At 35.3% G+C, this 16,607-nt stretch overlaps 1 protein-coding gene across 12 annotated transcripts in view; it reads right to left on the reverse strand.

The window, feature by feature from the left end:
* Positions 1–16,607, reverse strand: part of BBS9 (Bardet-Biedl syndrome 9) — a 492,396-nt gene that overhangs the window by 274,798 nt on the left and 200,991 nt on the right. For all 12 annotated transcript variants that reach the window (XR_012512240.1, XM_074379845.1, XM_074379844.1 and 9 more), the window contains one exon: positions 1,947–2,128. Coding sequence is in view for 11 of the 12 variants with exons in the window: in XM_074379845.1 (XP_074235946.1) it covers positions 1,947–2,128 (182 nt within the window). In the remaining variant the exon portion in view is untranslated. The remainder of the gene's footprint in view (positions 1–1,946; positions 2,129–16,607) is intronic.

The following is a 16,607-nucleotide window of genomic DNA, read 5'->3' on the forward strand; positions in this document are numbered from 1 at the left end:
CAAAATGTACTCTTTAAACTGGCCTTAAATTTTGCTGCAACTCTTCCTTTGAAAACACTTTTAAAAGCTTTAAGTACTGAACATAACCTGAAAGACTATGCACATTTTTTTAAGTTAAAGCCCCCATACTAAAATAAGTGACATTTAAATGAATGATGGGGGTCATCACAAAGTTCAGCGTTTTAACTTCTTATAATAAAGAGAAGCTAAAACTGTAATAAAACAATTTTGTGCTCTTATATAATTACAGATATTTTAATAAACAAACATACCATGGTTTTATAAGGGTATAAGACACTAATTTTTTTCCATATCTAGAAATAAAATGTTTTAAATACCTCTCAATTTAAAAAGTTTCCCTTTATTTCTTTCTCAGAAATAAAACTAAATGACAATGGCATAGCAGGGGCAAGGAACTTCAAACATTAATTAAGAATTGAGGTTATGTAAATCATGCACTTTGCACCTAAGTCTGTGGGGGTATCTTTAATTTAATTCACAGTTATTTCAAGATATACTGAAGGGATCAAGGTAATAACAAGTAAAATAGCCTAAACCTTCTCATCCAAGTTCATCACTGTAATCACCAAGAAATAACTTTTAACTGTAAGGGATTTTCTGAGAAATTTCACATTCAATTAATGTTAATAAAAATATCACTGGCACATTACTATGGAAAGGGCACAATCTCAAGACAAAATTTGGAGTGAAAGCTGTATTATTTAATGAACTCTGGAAATTTCATGTTTCATGCCTATGCCACACTTCCCCGAAATTTTAATTTACAAGATGAGACTTATAATTCTACTAATCCCAAAAATGCTAGTATCAAAAATCAAAAAAAAAATCATATACTGAGATATGACACATCCAATTTTAACCACTCTCTATTTAACATGGCAGTGCTGACAACAAATAGGTTTTTAAGTAATTGGAGGTACTTGAAAGACCTGCGCTTCACTGGTTTACTTTCAAAACTTTCCAAAGGAATGTGTGAAACCAAAGCATAATAACTTTATTTTAATATTCACATTTTTAAAATATATTATCTCAGTTCCTCAGGACCAGAGGAATACAATGTTGGTAACATAGACTCAAAGTACATAAATCTAGTAAAATGATTGGATCAGGATTAAGATTGGCTCTGTTGTTTTGGTTGGCTTTTGATGCTCAGCTTCTTTCATTATTCCTGCTTGTTTTAACATTTCTTTTATGTGAAAATAGTCCATTTTTTTCTCATTAAAAAAAATACTTTTACCTGACCCTGAAAAGGAACTTAAACTAATGCTTTTCACATGTCCAACTCAAACTGCAGGACTGGTGTTTTGTTTCTCCTTTTAATTTACAAAAAAATTACACCCTTGTGAGTCCCAAAGTAAGATAATATTGAGTTATTCAAAACTTAGGAACTGAAAACATCATCAGCCTCTGAGTCATTAGATATCAGCATACCACAAGCTACACACCATTTGGACGGTTAATTAACTACAAACATAAATTATGTCACTAAGCTGCAAATGACTATATTTTTAGTAACAAAATGGTAGCTCACGTGCTTTGGTTTCTTTTGAAAGAAAAACTAAAGTCATTTCAGGAATATCAGAAGTTAATAAATGACCGCCCTAAATTTTAATGCTCTTCTCAAGGCCTAAAGCTACCACCCAAAGTACTTCTTCCTTTCTTAGCATGTAAAGAAAAAAACTACATAGTGCTGTCCATGAAACATTAACAACAAAAACATTTTCTTAAATATGTTTTCAGAAACCATAACACACAAAGTAAACATAAAGACCTTGTGTGCTAAAGAGCAATACTGTTTTTACAAATATGACTTTAATTAAGCCTAGATGAAAAAAATTAACAAATACACAAAATAATATCTATATACAAGATAACATGAATTTCACAATGAATACTAAAATACTAAAAAGCTGCAAATGAGATACCTTGTGATTTGTTAACATCTTTGATGATTTTCTGCAGTTCTTTCATTTCTACATCAAGTTCATCATAGTTTAGTTCTCGAGATTCAACGTTTGGAGCTTGGAACAGAGAAGGATCTGTCCCCAGGTATGAACACTGCAAGTGACCATCATCACTAAGAGTGACTATCACTCCCTTTAAATCACTACAGTAAGAAAGAGAAAATAAGACATAATTGTAAATTTCAGTAATTTAGTATTGACCAACTATGCTTTTACTCAATTCAGCATCAACATACCATTAAGTAAATGGCAATATATCTATTTCTAGAGTTTTACTTCAAAGACTCAATTCAAACACTTCAAACATATTCGTATTTATAGAAGTACTCCCAATGTTAAGATCAACTAAGGCAGGGAAAGAGCTTAATTATTATAATAGCTACCACTTTGGGGGACCTAACTACAAAGCAAATCCTGCTCTAAGAGCATTTTAAGTACTGTTTTTAATCCTCACTCCAGCTACCACTTGGCATATCCATAATAAGCATATAAACAACACTTGTGGAGGTACAATGAAGCAAGAGACACAGCTGGGCTGCTGGTTGGCCTAAGACCAGGAATGAGGCACAGGAGTGAAGACCGTACAACCCAGGGGACAGAACAGCAAACAAAGTTAATACGGGAAGCCATGGGAGGTCTTGGGAAAAAAAGTGCCCCCACCCCAATCTTTCCTCATCCTTTTCACTCTCTCTATCCTTAAGATTCAAGTTTGCCCCCTCCCAGGCCCACCCATCACAGCTTCCTTCACATGCTCTCCTACTCAAGCGGTCCTCTAGTTTGTTCTCTCCTTCTCTTCACTTTTAGCTAGAAGCAGCCAATTGTCCCACTTACCAGCTCTTTCTTTATCACTCTTTTCATCCTAATTATCTCTTTTCCTCCCATTATTTCACTGTTCTTTTTCTCTTAGGCTCCTTTAGGTCTGTTTTACTCTAGAAACTAGCCATAATCTATAAATTACAGATAATTTTAGCATACCATTTTTTTTAGGTTGTAAGTTTTTGGGAACATATCATAAAAAGTAGCTGAGATGAATACTGTATTTTCTTCCTCCCTAAGTTTGCCAGAGAAACAAAAAAATTCAACATCATCACAAGCCATTTTTGAGTTGATACATAATGGAATTGTTTGACTCACTTTTGTTTGTTATGTTTTCTACAGAAACTTTTGATTTTTTAAAGTATTTTTGACTCTGTTCTAGAGGTTAGATATTAATCAAAAATAATAAATTGAAAAAAATAATAAATTGGGCACAGTAGCAGATGCCTGCACTCCCAGCTACTTGATGAGACAAAGACTCACTTAAGCCCAGGAGTTTGAATCCAGCTTGGACAACACAGCAAGACCTTGTCTCCAAAAGTAAACAAAAACAGAAAAATTGTGAGAAAAAAGAAGATTTTAAAATGTTGCTATTCATCTGTAGAAGAAAAAAGGACATAAGCTATATAACAGATGAAGCATGTAAGAGTCTAGGCTTATTCAGAATGAACAAAAATGTTTAAAACTCCCCAACTGTGGATCATGGCAGGTAGATTTCATTCATCTAAAAGCTCCACTGGGTTGGAAGTAGATACTACCATTGCCCAGTTTTGCCCATAAGATGGCCACCAGCACCCACTTCACCACCTGCCTTAAACACAACATTGCGATACAACATGCGATATACCTGAGTCTCCAGGGCTCAGGTATAGTCAGTGATGTGCAACCCTGTCATATGGCTTTGAAGAAATAAAAACTAGATTGATATCACTGGTTGAACAGCTAAAGAACTAGACTAGGACTCAAAAGACTTGAGTTCTAGCTCTGATGCCACCCCTATAGAGCTGAGTCAACTTGGGGAACTTTTCCTAAATATTCTTTACCTGTATAATGAGAAGGTAAGACTAGATAATCCTCAAAAGCTTTAAGTTTTATGAATTGTTCTGCCATCTACCCCTCAGAAAACAAATACTCCCAAAATGGAATTATCTTCCTGAAGTGTGAAAAGCAACCTCAGAGTACCTTGGGGCTTGAACCTTTCTTTGCACATAGCTGAAGCCACCTAGTGGCCATGGAAATTCCAGCTTTCAGTTCTGACAAGCCCATTACAAGAGAGCAAACCTTCCCTTCCCTCTGAGTTGTGACTATAGTCTGTTCCCCATTCTAGTCGGCGCCACTAAAGCCTAGAAACCCAATGAGTCCTCAGGAAACTCTAGGATGCTGAAGTGCAGACCTTTGGGGAGCTTCTCAGAGAATGTGAGACTCATCAGTACTTTGAATTCAAATGGGCATTTCCATTTCATCTTCATCCTTTGAACAGTCAATCACACAGAAAAGCCAGCATTACCCAATACAAGTACTACTCTCTTACCCAATACAAGTATTCCTCTCTATCTAAATTGATTTTGTCTTGAGTTGAAAAGTTTATTACTAAATCAGTTTTGTTCCATCAATTTCGACAGCAAACAGCAATAATTTAAATACAAAGCATTTATCTAAAAAATTATCTTATCCAATTAAGTTTCTGAGTTCAGATAGGAAGAGTTTGGATAATACAGAATATATATATATATTTCTTCAGACTCTCTAAAAACACTTTTTACTGATATTCCATGGGTCCAAATGGTAAAAAGAGTAGCCAGGGTCTTCCCTCACCAAAAGAACAAATCTCACCAGACTGTCTTGACAGCTAAGGTAATTACAGAACTTAAGCAATTTACTTTTTAAAAAATCAATTGCAAAAGACATTATAGGCTGGGAAACTGAGGCAGGTGGATCACTTGAGGTCAGAATTTCAAGAGGAGCCTGGCCAACATAATGAAATTCTGTCTCCACTAAAAATATAAAAATTAGCCACGTGTGGTGGCAGGCACCTGTAATCCCAGCTACTTGGGAAGCTGGGGCAGGAGAATCACTTAAACCCAGGAGGCAGAGTTTGCAGTGAGCCAAGATCACACCATTGCACTCCAGCCTGGACAACACAGCAAGACTCAGTCTCACATACACACACAAAAGACATGATAGATTATTTTGTTTCTTTTTATTGTTGAGTGGTGTTCCCTGACGATTAATGATGTTGAGCACTTTGTTATATGTTTGTTGGCTGTTACATATCTTCTTTTGAGAATTGTCTATTCATGTCATTTGCAAAGATATGAAACCAACCTAAGTGCCCATCAATCAATGAATGGATAAAGAAAATGTGGTATATATACAGCACGAAATACAACTCAGCCATAAAAAGGAATGAAATAATTCCTTTGCAGCAAGGGCTTTGATAGAGCTGGCCGTTATTCTAAGTGAAGTAACTTAAAAATAGACAACCAAATATGGTATGTTCTCAAAGTATAAGTGGGAGCTAAGCTATGAAGATGCAAAAGCATAAAAATAATGACATGGATTTTGGGGACTGGCAGGAAGGGATGGTTGGGAGGGGGTGAGGGATAAAGGACTATATATTGGGTACAGTATCTACTGCTCAGCTGACAGGTGCACGAAAAGCCCACTAAAGAACTTATCCATGTAACCAACAACCACCTGTATCCTAAAAACTATCCCTTTTAGATGAACTTCCTAGAGTAGTCAGATATGCAGAAACCCAAAGTTGAATGGTGGTTTCCAGGGGCTGGGGGAGGGGGTTGAGAGACATAGTTTTACTTAGGAAAGATAAAAAGGTTCTGGAGATGGATGGTGGTGATGATTGCACAGCAATATAAACGTACCTAATGCCATAGAACTGTACATTTTAAAATACTTGAAATGGTAAATTTTTATGTTACATACATTTTACCACTATTTAAAAAAAACACACATAGCACCAAAAAAAAAGGGTGAATGAATAAATTTCAAAAAGCTGTGTCAAGAATGATAATATAGTATGTAATTTGTTTAGGAATATTAAAGCCTTCAACCTTTTTTTAATTTTTAAAAAAAATTCAATAGTTTTTTGGGTACGGTGGTTTTGGTTACGGTTTCAGGTTTTAGATTTAAGTCTTTGATCCATTTTGAGCTTATTTTTGTATAAGGCAAGAGAAGGGGATCCAATTTTATTCTTCTACATATGGCTTGCCAGTTTTCCCAGCCCCATCAATTGAATAGGGTGTCCTTTACTTGATTCATGTTTTTGTATGCTTTGTCAATTATCAGTCCACTGTAAATTTGGCTTTATTTTTGGGTTTTCTATACTGTTTCATTGGTCTATGTGCCTGTTTTTATACCATTACCATGCTGTTTGGGTGACTATAGCCTTGTAGTATAATTTGAAGTTGGATAATATGATGCCTTCAGATTTGCTCTTTTTGCTTAATATTGGTTTTGCTATGTGGACTCTTTTTTGGTTTCATAAGAATTTCAGGATTGTTTTTTCTAGTTTGGTGAAGAAGTATGATGGTATTTTGATAGGAATTGTGTTGAATCTGTAGACTGCTTTGGGCATTATGTTCATTTTCACAATATCGATTCTTCCCATTCTTGAACATGGAATTTGTTTTCATTTGTTTGTGTCATCTGTGGTTTCTTCCAGCATTGTTTTGTGGTTTTCCTTATAGAGCTCTTTCACCTCCTTGGTTAAGTATATGCTTATGTTTTTTTGTGGTGGTGGTGGTGGTTGTTTTTTTTTTGGGGGGGGAGGTTGTATGTGTGTGGCTTTTTGTGGTTTTTGTGGGTTTTTTTTTTTTTTTTGCAGCTGTTATAAAAGGAACTGAGTTCTTCATTTGATTCTCATTTTTGTTGTTGTTAGGGTACAGCAGTGCTACTGATCTGTATACACTGATTTCGTATCCTGAGACTTTACTGAATTTGTTTATCAGATCTAAGAGCTTTCTGAATGAGTCTTTAGGGTTTTCTAGGCATACGATCATATCATTGGCAGAGACCATTTGACTTACTCTTTTCTAAGAGTACTTTGACTTACTCTTTTGGATGCCCTTTATTTCTTTCTTTTATCTGATTGCTCTGGCTAGGACTTCTAGTACTATGCTGAATAAACGTAATGAAAGTGGACATCCTTGTCTTGTTCTAGTTCTCAAGGGAAATGTTTTCGATTTTTCTCATTCAGCATGATGCTGGTTGTGGGTTTGTCATATACAGCTTTTATTACTTTGAGGTAAGTCCCTTCTATGCCTATTTTGCTGAGAGTTTTTATCATAAAGACATGCTGGATTTTATCAAATGATTTTTCTGCATCTATTGAGATAACTATATGGGTTTGTTTTAAATTTGGTTTATGTGATATATCATATTTATTGACTTATATATGTTAAATCACTCCTGCATCCTTGGGATGAACCCCACTTGATCTTGATCATGATGTACTATCTTTTTGATGTGCTGTTAGATTCAATTAGCCAGTATTTTGTCGAGGATTTTTGCATCTGATAAATATTTTAACAATATTGTTCATGTGGGCTAATGAGTATGCTTCTATGAATGATAGAAAGTTATGCTAAAAGGAATCACCAATTAAATCCAATATATGTAACCTACGGCTTCTATCCTAAAAACAGTGTTAACATTGACAAAATGAAGGTCTCTGAATTATTGCTGGTCTGTGAAAATGCATCAGCTAAGCTAAGTCACCAGAATAATGCACTTTACAAAGAATCAGGTCAAAGATACTACATTCCTAAGACATATAGTTATTTTGTGATTTCACCAATGGGGCATGAAATTAAAAAACGGGATTTTGCTAAGGAATCTGTAAATAATGATTTTATCACTCAGTAAACAGATCCCTGCCTTAACAATACATTAAAACAAAATTCCAGATGTATTTTTAAAGTTTAATTTAAAAATATGAAACTACAAAAATATTTATCTTCCTTTGAGATGGTAAGAACTTTTGCTATAAGAAAGCAACCAGATGAAACTACAAAGGAAAGAATCTCTAAATTAAATTACATTAAAATTTTAAACTTGTTACAGGCTTAAGAATACAACACAGAAAGAATAAAGAACAAACTCGGAAAACATTGGCAACCAATATAAAATACAACATATTAAGTTAAATTATATGAAGTTCCTGATATTCAACTGTTTTTAACCTGTGAAAACAATTTTATATGTTAAACCTAATATGTAAAGAACTCTTACAAATCAATGAAAATAGGATTATATGCAACAGAAAAAGGTAAAAGGCCATGTACAGACAATACACAAATAAAAATAATACAGTCAATAAATAAGTGAAATCCTTCTCAAAATTAAAAAAATGCATACTTTAAAACTATTTTTTAAAAGGTATATTGGATTAGCACCTCAAACTAGCAAATAAATTGTATTTAATTAAGAGTCCAGCTGTTAGAGAACATACATGGAGACAGAAACTCTCATATACTTTTGATACCAATGGAAATTTGTTAGAATCCTTTTAGAGAACATTTTAGAAAAATATATCAAAACCCATAAAAATACTATTGTCTTTTATGCAGTAATATACTTTTATGGTTATTTTTTAAATTTAGAAACAACCAAATGGTATGTAGGGAATATTTTTTAATCATGGTGTATCTATAATAGAATGTTTAGAAACCATTAGAAGTCATGTCTTATCAAATATCTGTTATCAGAAAAAATAATTAAAAACATAAAAGCAAAATATAATACTGCATGTACATTTTATTCTAAGTTTGTAAATATATATGCATAAAACACAGATTAGCAAAAATACCTACATGTTAACAGAATGGTGACTATCTCTAACTAGTGAAATGATGAGTTATTTTCATTTTGTCTTATAGTAACAAAATAAGATTAGGGCCAGGTGCAGTGACTCACACCTGCAATCCCAGCACTTTGGGAGAGCAAGGCAGGTGGGTCACCTGAGGACAGGAGTTTCAGACCACCCTGGACAACATGGTTAAACTCTATCTCTACTAAAAATACAAAAGTCTTCTGGGCATGGTGGTGTGCGCCTGTAATCACAGCTACTTGGGAGGGTGAAGCAAGAGAATCACTTGAACCCAGGAGGCAGAGGTTGCAGTGAGCTAAGACCAGGCCACTGCACTCCAGCCTGGCTGACAAGAGTGAAACTCCGACTCTAAATAAATAAATAAATAAGATTGGAATGAAAACTTTATTTTTTATGAAAAAAATATGTTCTATTTTCCATCCCAGAGACTAAATTCATATCAGCAACTTAGAAATTTAAATACCTGTAGAATTAAAAACATTTAACTAGTTATATTTTTCCAACAAAGCCGATCTATAAATGTGTAGCATGAAATTATTTGAAATACAGCTCAATGGATAGAAAATAAATGATTTCTTTCATTTGCTAATACACTAAAACAAATGAATAGTAGTTTTAAAAACAAAAAGAACATGTGTTGAAACTGATGGTCTCTTGTTTGGCCTCATTTTATGCAAAATAGAAACATTTTAAGTTATCCAATTGTGAAAGTCTGTTTTTACTAATATATATAGATATCAAAGAAATCTTAAAACCCTAAGTAGTATTTATTGCACCCAAGTTTTACCCTACCTCAGTAAGGAGTACATGATTGAAAGGCATTTCCCTTCAAATGCAGTCAGACACATTCAGTTCACGCAGCTCCTCCTCAGTTCCAAAGTACTGGACATGGGCATCTGAACATATTTTAATCAATCCTCCATCAATCATTTAAGACATTTTTATTGAGCAACTAGGGTACAACAGAAGCTATTCTAAAGGCAAAGACGACATGATGCTTGCGTATAAAAAACTTTGGTGTAATTGGAAGGTCTTAAAACTTATTTTAAATAAAAGCAATTGTAATCCAATGTGGAATATGTAGCACAGTAGGAAGAGAGTGCAGTCGCCCTGCATCAGAGAACAGAGCAAGGCTTCACAGGACAGAGGATGCAGAAGCTGGATCTTGACCTACAAGTAGATCCTCATAGATGAAAAAGAAGGAACAAAATGAAGGTAAAGGACTCCAGCCTTAGTGGCCTCATTCAGTCTTATGACTTTAAATACTTTCTTCATGCCAGCTCCCACCTCTGTATCTCCAGCCAGACATATACATCCAGCAGTCTACTTAACAGCTGCACTTAGAAGGCCAACAGACATCTAAAGCTCAACATGGCTACCCTTGAGTTCCTTTTTGGCCCCACCTCTCCAACTCAAAGCTACCCCTCCTGCATCTTTCTTATTTCTGCTATTGGTAACTCCATTCTTTAAGCTAGTCATCCGAAAAGAACCTTAGAGCCATGCTTAACTCCCCCTCCCTTTTCTTTTTCTTGCAACCACATAAAATACATCAGTAAATATTACCAGCCTTATTTTTTAAATATGTCGGGAATCCAACCACTTCTCACCAAGTGCACTACTACATGCATGAAACAAATATTTCCTTTTTACTGTTTCTTCTTTAGAGATAGACTCTCACTCTGTCACTCAGGCTGGAGTGCAGTGGTATGATAATGGCTCACTGTAACCTCAAACTCCAAGGCTCAAGTGACCTGCCTCAGCCTTCCAAGTAGCTGAGGTGCATGCCAACAAACATATCAAGCTAACTTTTTTGTTGTTAGAAATAGGGTCTTGCTATGTTGTAGGTCTGGTCTTGAACTCCTGGTCTGAGGTGATCCTTCTTCCTCAGCCTCCCAAAGCGCTGGGAATATAGGTGTGAGCCACCACACCAAGCCTAACAAACACCCTTTAATCAGCAATGGATGACTGCTATTAAACAGTCTCTCAGCTTCTGTCTATGTGCCTCCACAGTAACTTTCCAACAACGCAGTAAGAATATTCATGTTCGCTCACAACCCTCCAGTGGCTCCTCTGGCACTCATAACGAAAGCTCAAGTCCTTAAAAGAATCTCCAAGGCCCTACCTAATATGTTCCTCCACCTCATTTTCATTTTCTATTCAGAATAAAAAATGAAATTGTCCATCCCAGTGGTAGGAAATTGAGTTACAGCGAACCTTGCCACTGTAGGTAGAGTGTTCTATGGTCCTAAATAAACTTGAAACAAAGTCTAGGCCACAAGAACCACAATTCCTGGGCAAGTCCTAGTACTTCACTGGGCTCAGTGCCAGTGGACATGGAGGGCAAAAGACCTAATAAGACACAGATTGGGCAGCCAAGGGAGTGCTTGCATCACCTTTTCCCCAACATCCAGCAAAGTAGTGCACAGCTCTAGAAAAGACCCCTTCCTTCTGCTTGAAGAGGGGAGAATAAAGAGTACTTTGTCTTGTAACTTGGATGCCAGCTCATCCACAGTAGAATAAGGCACTGGGCAGAGACCTCAGATACCCATTTCAAGCCCTAGCTCCCAGATGACATTTCTAGACACACCCTGGTCCAGAAGGGAACCCACTGCCTTGAAGGGAAAAATCCTGTCAAGGCAAGATTCATTACCTACTGATTAAAGAGACCCTGGGCCCTTAATAGTCAACAGTGGTAGCCAGGCAGTACTCACCATGGGCCTTAAGTGGAATTCAGAGAAGTGCTGGCTTCCAGTCAGACCCAGCACATTCCCAACTGCAATGGCCATGGGAGAGACTCATTCTGCTTCAGAAAAGGAGAGAGAAGAGTAAAGGAGGGCTTTGTCTTACAGCATAGTTACCAACTGGGTTGCAGTGAAGTAGAACACCAAGTAAGCTCTTGGGGTAGCCAGGCAGTACTCACTGTAAGCCTAGGCGGTGGTACTAATGGGAAGAGACTCTTCTGGGAAGGAAAGAAAAGTGTGGGAGGGACATTGTCTTGTAGCTTGAGTACTAGTTTACTGCACTAAAACAGAGCACCAGGTAGATTCCTAAGTTTCTAATTCCAGACCCTCGCTCCCAGAGTGCATCTCTGAACCTACCTGGGGCCACAGGAAATTAATTGCCCTGAAGGGAAAGACACAAGCCTGGCTAGCTTTACCACTAGATGATTGTAGAGACCTAGGAACTTGAGCACACATAAATGTTAGCCAGGGAGTGGTTATGACAGCCCTTGGATGAGATCCGGTACATGATGGCTTCGGCTCTAACTCAGCATACTCCCATTGGTGGTGGCCGCAGAAGTGACTGTGTCACTACTCCCCCAGCTCTAGGAAGCACAGCAGAGAGAGAGAGAGAGACTCTATTTGTTGGGGAAAAAGTAAGAGAAGAAAGCAAGAATCTCTCTGGTAATCCAGAGAATTATTCTGGATCAGATCCAAGTCCACCAAGGTGGTACGACTATAAGAGCCAGAGGGTTATGAGGCTTCAGGTGCTCCCTAATGCAGATACGGCTGCAGTGACCCAAAATTTAGATTGTAACACCCAAGTACCTCTGAATACCTGGAAAGCCTTCAGAAAAAGGATAAGTACAAACAAACCCAGACTGCAAAGGCAACAATAAATACCTAAACCTTCAATTCGCAGATGATGGTGAACATCCACAAGCACCCAGGCTATCCAGGAAAACATGACCTTACCAAATGTACTAAATAAGGTAAACAAAACTAATCCCAGAGAGACAGAGATAGGTGATGTTTCAGAGAAATCAAAACAGCTGTTTTTAGAAAACACAGCTGTTCAAGAAATTCAAGATTATACAGAGAAGAAATTAAGAATCCTACCCTAAATTTAACAATGATATTGAAATAATTTAAAAGAATCAAGCACAAATTCTGGAATTGAAAAATGCAACTGACATACTGAAAATGCATCAGAGTATCTTACCAACAGAACTAATCAAGTAGAAGAATTAGTAAGCTTGAAGATGGGCTATTTGAAAATATACCGGCAGAGGAGACAAAAGAAAAAATAATTTAAAAACAAGCATACCTAAAAGATCTAGAAAATAGCCTCAAAAAGGCAAATCCAAGGGTATTAGCCTTAAAGAGGAAGTAAAGACAAAGATAAAGATAGAAAGTTTATTCAAAGAGATAATAACAGAACTTCCCAAACCTAGAGAAAGATATCAATATTCAAGCACAAAAAAGAACAGCAAGCAGATTTGACACAAATAAGACTACTGCAATATCATTAATAATCAAACTCTGAAAGGCAAGGATAAAGAAGAAAGAAGAAAGAAGAAGAAAGAAGAAAGAAGACAGAAGAAGAAGAAGAAGGAGGAGGAGGAAGAGGAGGAGGAAGAGGAGGAGGAGGAAGGAAGGAAGGAAGGAAGGAAGGAAGGAAGGAAGGAAGGAAGGAAGGAAGGAAGGAAGGAAGGAAGAGAAAACCCAAAGTAAAGGAATTAATAGATCACAATTCCCAGAAGATAATAAGCAGAGCTTCAGCTGAGAGCCAGCCTTTCTGGCTTCAAATCTGAAACTCCAATAAAACACAGCTGCCTTCAGAAGGCAGCAAATAACACTTCATACAAAACGATTTTCTTTAGAATTGGCTATGTTTTCAACAAATACAAAATTCTACAGAACAGAATGATTTTACACTTAACTGAATTGTATTTTAAATAAACTATAGGGTCTTTCCATTATTTTTCTAAGCACAATGCTCAAAGAGAAAAGGAAAAGGAGAGCACACAAAATGTTAAGTGAATATTTGCTTCACAAGGTTAAATACCAAATGATTATGGCTACTTCCTCATGTTGAAATGAATCTAGCTAACACATCTATTTGGAATTCAGTAACAAAGACATATTTGATAGCCATTTAGAAGTTACTACTTCAGCAGGTGCCAACTTTGTATATCAAAAAAAAAGAATAAAAATCTCTTGGTAACAGTTATCAATTTTTAAATTTATCTGGATTATAAACTGAGTTAATGAATATCTACAAACTCTAACAGTGATATGAACTACTGGTTAGTCTTATAAAGACAAGTATGTCTTAAATAAAAGAGAAAATATTTTCATATAGGAATTACTTCAAATTATAATTATATTCTTATGGGTAAAGCAGTTTTGGATCGTTTAGCACCTTTACCAAATTAACACTGAAACAGAAAACGAAAAGGGCAGGGGCACTACGTATAATTTTGTTACAGCCTCCTTTTTAATTTACTCTTCACTTCTCATTCATTTCTCTACTATATTTCACTGACTCATCATTTATTTATTCATTCATTGTTCATCAAATATTTTCAAACACCTGTTATATGCAGGATACCATTTGAAGTGCTATAGAACATAGACAAATAAATTAAATCAGAAATTAAAAAGACTGCAACCCCATGAAAGAATACAACTTTGATATACTTTGATACGGATAAGAGGGGGTAGAAGACATAACTACAATAAAACAAGTATAAAGTACTTTAGTATTCAGAAGTAGGAATGCCATTTCTAATCAGGAGAGTCGGGGGAATTTTAACGGTGGAAAAAAAGCTTATGCTGCTGGACATGGAAGAACAGTCTGTTCTTTGATGACTGTTTGTGATATCTGAGTTAACTCCTATGTGGTTTACAAACCAGGAAATAACGTCAATAGAACTTTGAAGTTCACACTTTTTTCCCAATATGATGTTTGAACCCCCAATATGATGTTTGAGAAAAGCAAAGCATATGACTGTATACAATGCACCATTATCCCATTATTCTCCCTCAACCCTTCATTTGAGCTATCTTCACCTTTCTGCTTACAATTAAAATTATACTTTATTATGTTTGATATTGGGGTTTGGCTTTATCTTATTTATTTGGGAATTTTCTGTTTTGTTTTGTTTTATTTACTTTGTTCTTGCTCTGATTATAAAGTTGTATAAATTTTGAGTGACCTAACCCAAGATAATTTATTTTTTTAATCCTCCATTGTTATTTTGTAATGAATTACATTATAACATAAGTGCCTGTGATATTTGGGCCTGTGGATGTGGACCGCAGGTATAGAGAACACCCAGAATGGAGGATGTTAAGAGAATAAAACTATGAAGAGATAAAAGGTTAGATTATGTATGCAAAAGAACAAGGAACCTGGATGCAACATGTAGTGGATAAAAAAAAAAAGAGGAATTAGATTATTGGCAACAAAACTGCCTAATATTTTAACTCTATGTACTTGTAGAATCAGTGAAAGCTTCTGAACTGGTAAGTGACATGAACCGAAATACGTTTTAAAAAGATACAGCCTTAAAGACTTAATATTGTTTTTTAAAAAAAAGCTAATTCTCACTAATGATCTATAGATGCAACACAATCCAGAAGAAAATTTCAGCAAGCTTTATTTTTTTTTTAAGTAACAAGTTGATTTCCATAATTTCTACAGAAATACAAAAAACCCAAAATAGCAAAATAATCTTGAAAAAGGAGGAATAGATATAGAGGGGTTTCACAAGTGTACTCAAGATACACTATAAATCTACATACAGTAATCAAGACAATGTGGTATTGTCATGAGACTAAGTAGATCAATAGAACAGAATAAAGACTCCAAAACAAACCCACACTCAAGCTCAACTGATTTTCAACAAAGATGCCAAAGTAATTCAAAGAGGAAAGGAAAATCTTTTCAATAAATAGTGTTGGAGCACATGGATATCCATTTGGAAAAAAATGACCTTACATTATACACAAAAATTAATTTGAGGTGGATCACAGACCTAAAAATCAGAGCTAAACTCATAAAGCTTTTCGAAGAAAACGTAAGACAATATCCTGATGACCTGTAACAGACAATGATTTCTTAGGATGCAAAAAGCAAAAACCTTAAAAGAAAAATGACAAACTAGACCTCTTCAAGTGTGAAAACTTCTGTTCATCAAAAATCACTGTTAAAAAAATTAATAGCCATGTCAAGGACTGGGAGAAAATATTCACAAAACAAATTTTCAACAAAGGACTTGTATCTTTCTATATAAAGAACTACCATAACAACAACAAAAAAAATTAACTGGGCAAAAGGCATGAACATAAGTTTCACAGAGTAAAGTATAAAAATGGCCAATAAGCCATAAAATATAATCATCATTAGTTATCAGGGAATTGCTAATTAAAATCACAATTAGCTACCACCATACATATATTAGAATATCTAAATTAAAAAGACTGACAGTACTAAATGTTGGAGAGGATGCTGAGCAACCAGAATTCTCATATATCACTGGTAGGAATGTAAAACAGTCTAATTATTTTGCAAAAAGTTTTGGCAGTTTCTTAAAGGAATAGATATATACCAACCTTTTAAATCAGCAAATACACTCCTTGTCATTTATCGAAAATAAATTAAAACATATGTCCACAAAAAGATTTATATGGAAGAAGAGATTTTAAAATTATGGTATATTCATTGACTGGAACACTACTCAGCAACAGAAAATTAGGTAGCCACTGTTACATGCAACAACCCACATGAATGTTAAAAAATAGTATGTTGAACAACATAAGACAAAGATTAAAATATACATACTGTATGATCCCATTTATAGGGATCTTAAATACTTAAATCTACTGTAAAAAAAAAAAAAAAGAAAAGAAAAAGAATATGATCAGTAGTTACCTAAGGGCAGGCAAGTGGGAATTAGCAGAGAAAGGACACAAGAAAACTTTCTAGGTGATGGAAATGTTCTATAACTTGAGAGACTTGTGGGTAAGACAGATACATCCATTTGTCAAAACTGCACATTAAAGGTTTGTATCTTTCAATGTATGTAAATTTTACCTTAAAAAAAGCCATAAAAAATAGGGTAGATGAAAGTATGCAGAAAGCAAGCAAGTGATAGTTCTAATCTAGCATGAACCTTGAATGTATAAATGCCAAGAAGGAAAGTGTCCAGATATATTCGCTCCCAAAGGAAA

Source organism: Saimiri boliviensis, chromosome 10, assembly GCF_048565385.1.
Source record: "Saimiri boliviensis isolate mSaiBol1 chromosome 10, mSaiBol1.pri, whole genome shotgun sequence".
Taxonomy (NCBI): domain Eukaryota; kingdom Metazoa; phylum Chordata; class Mammalia; order Primates; family Cebidae; genus Saimiri; species Saimiri boliviensis.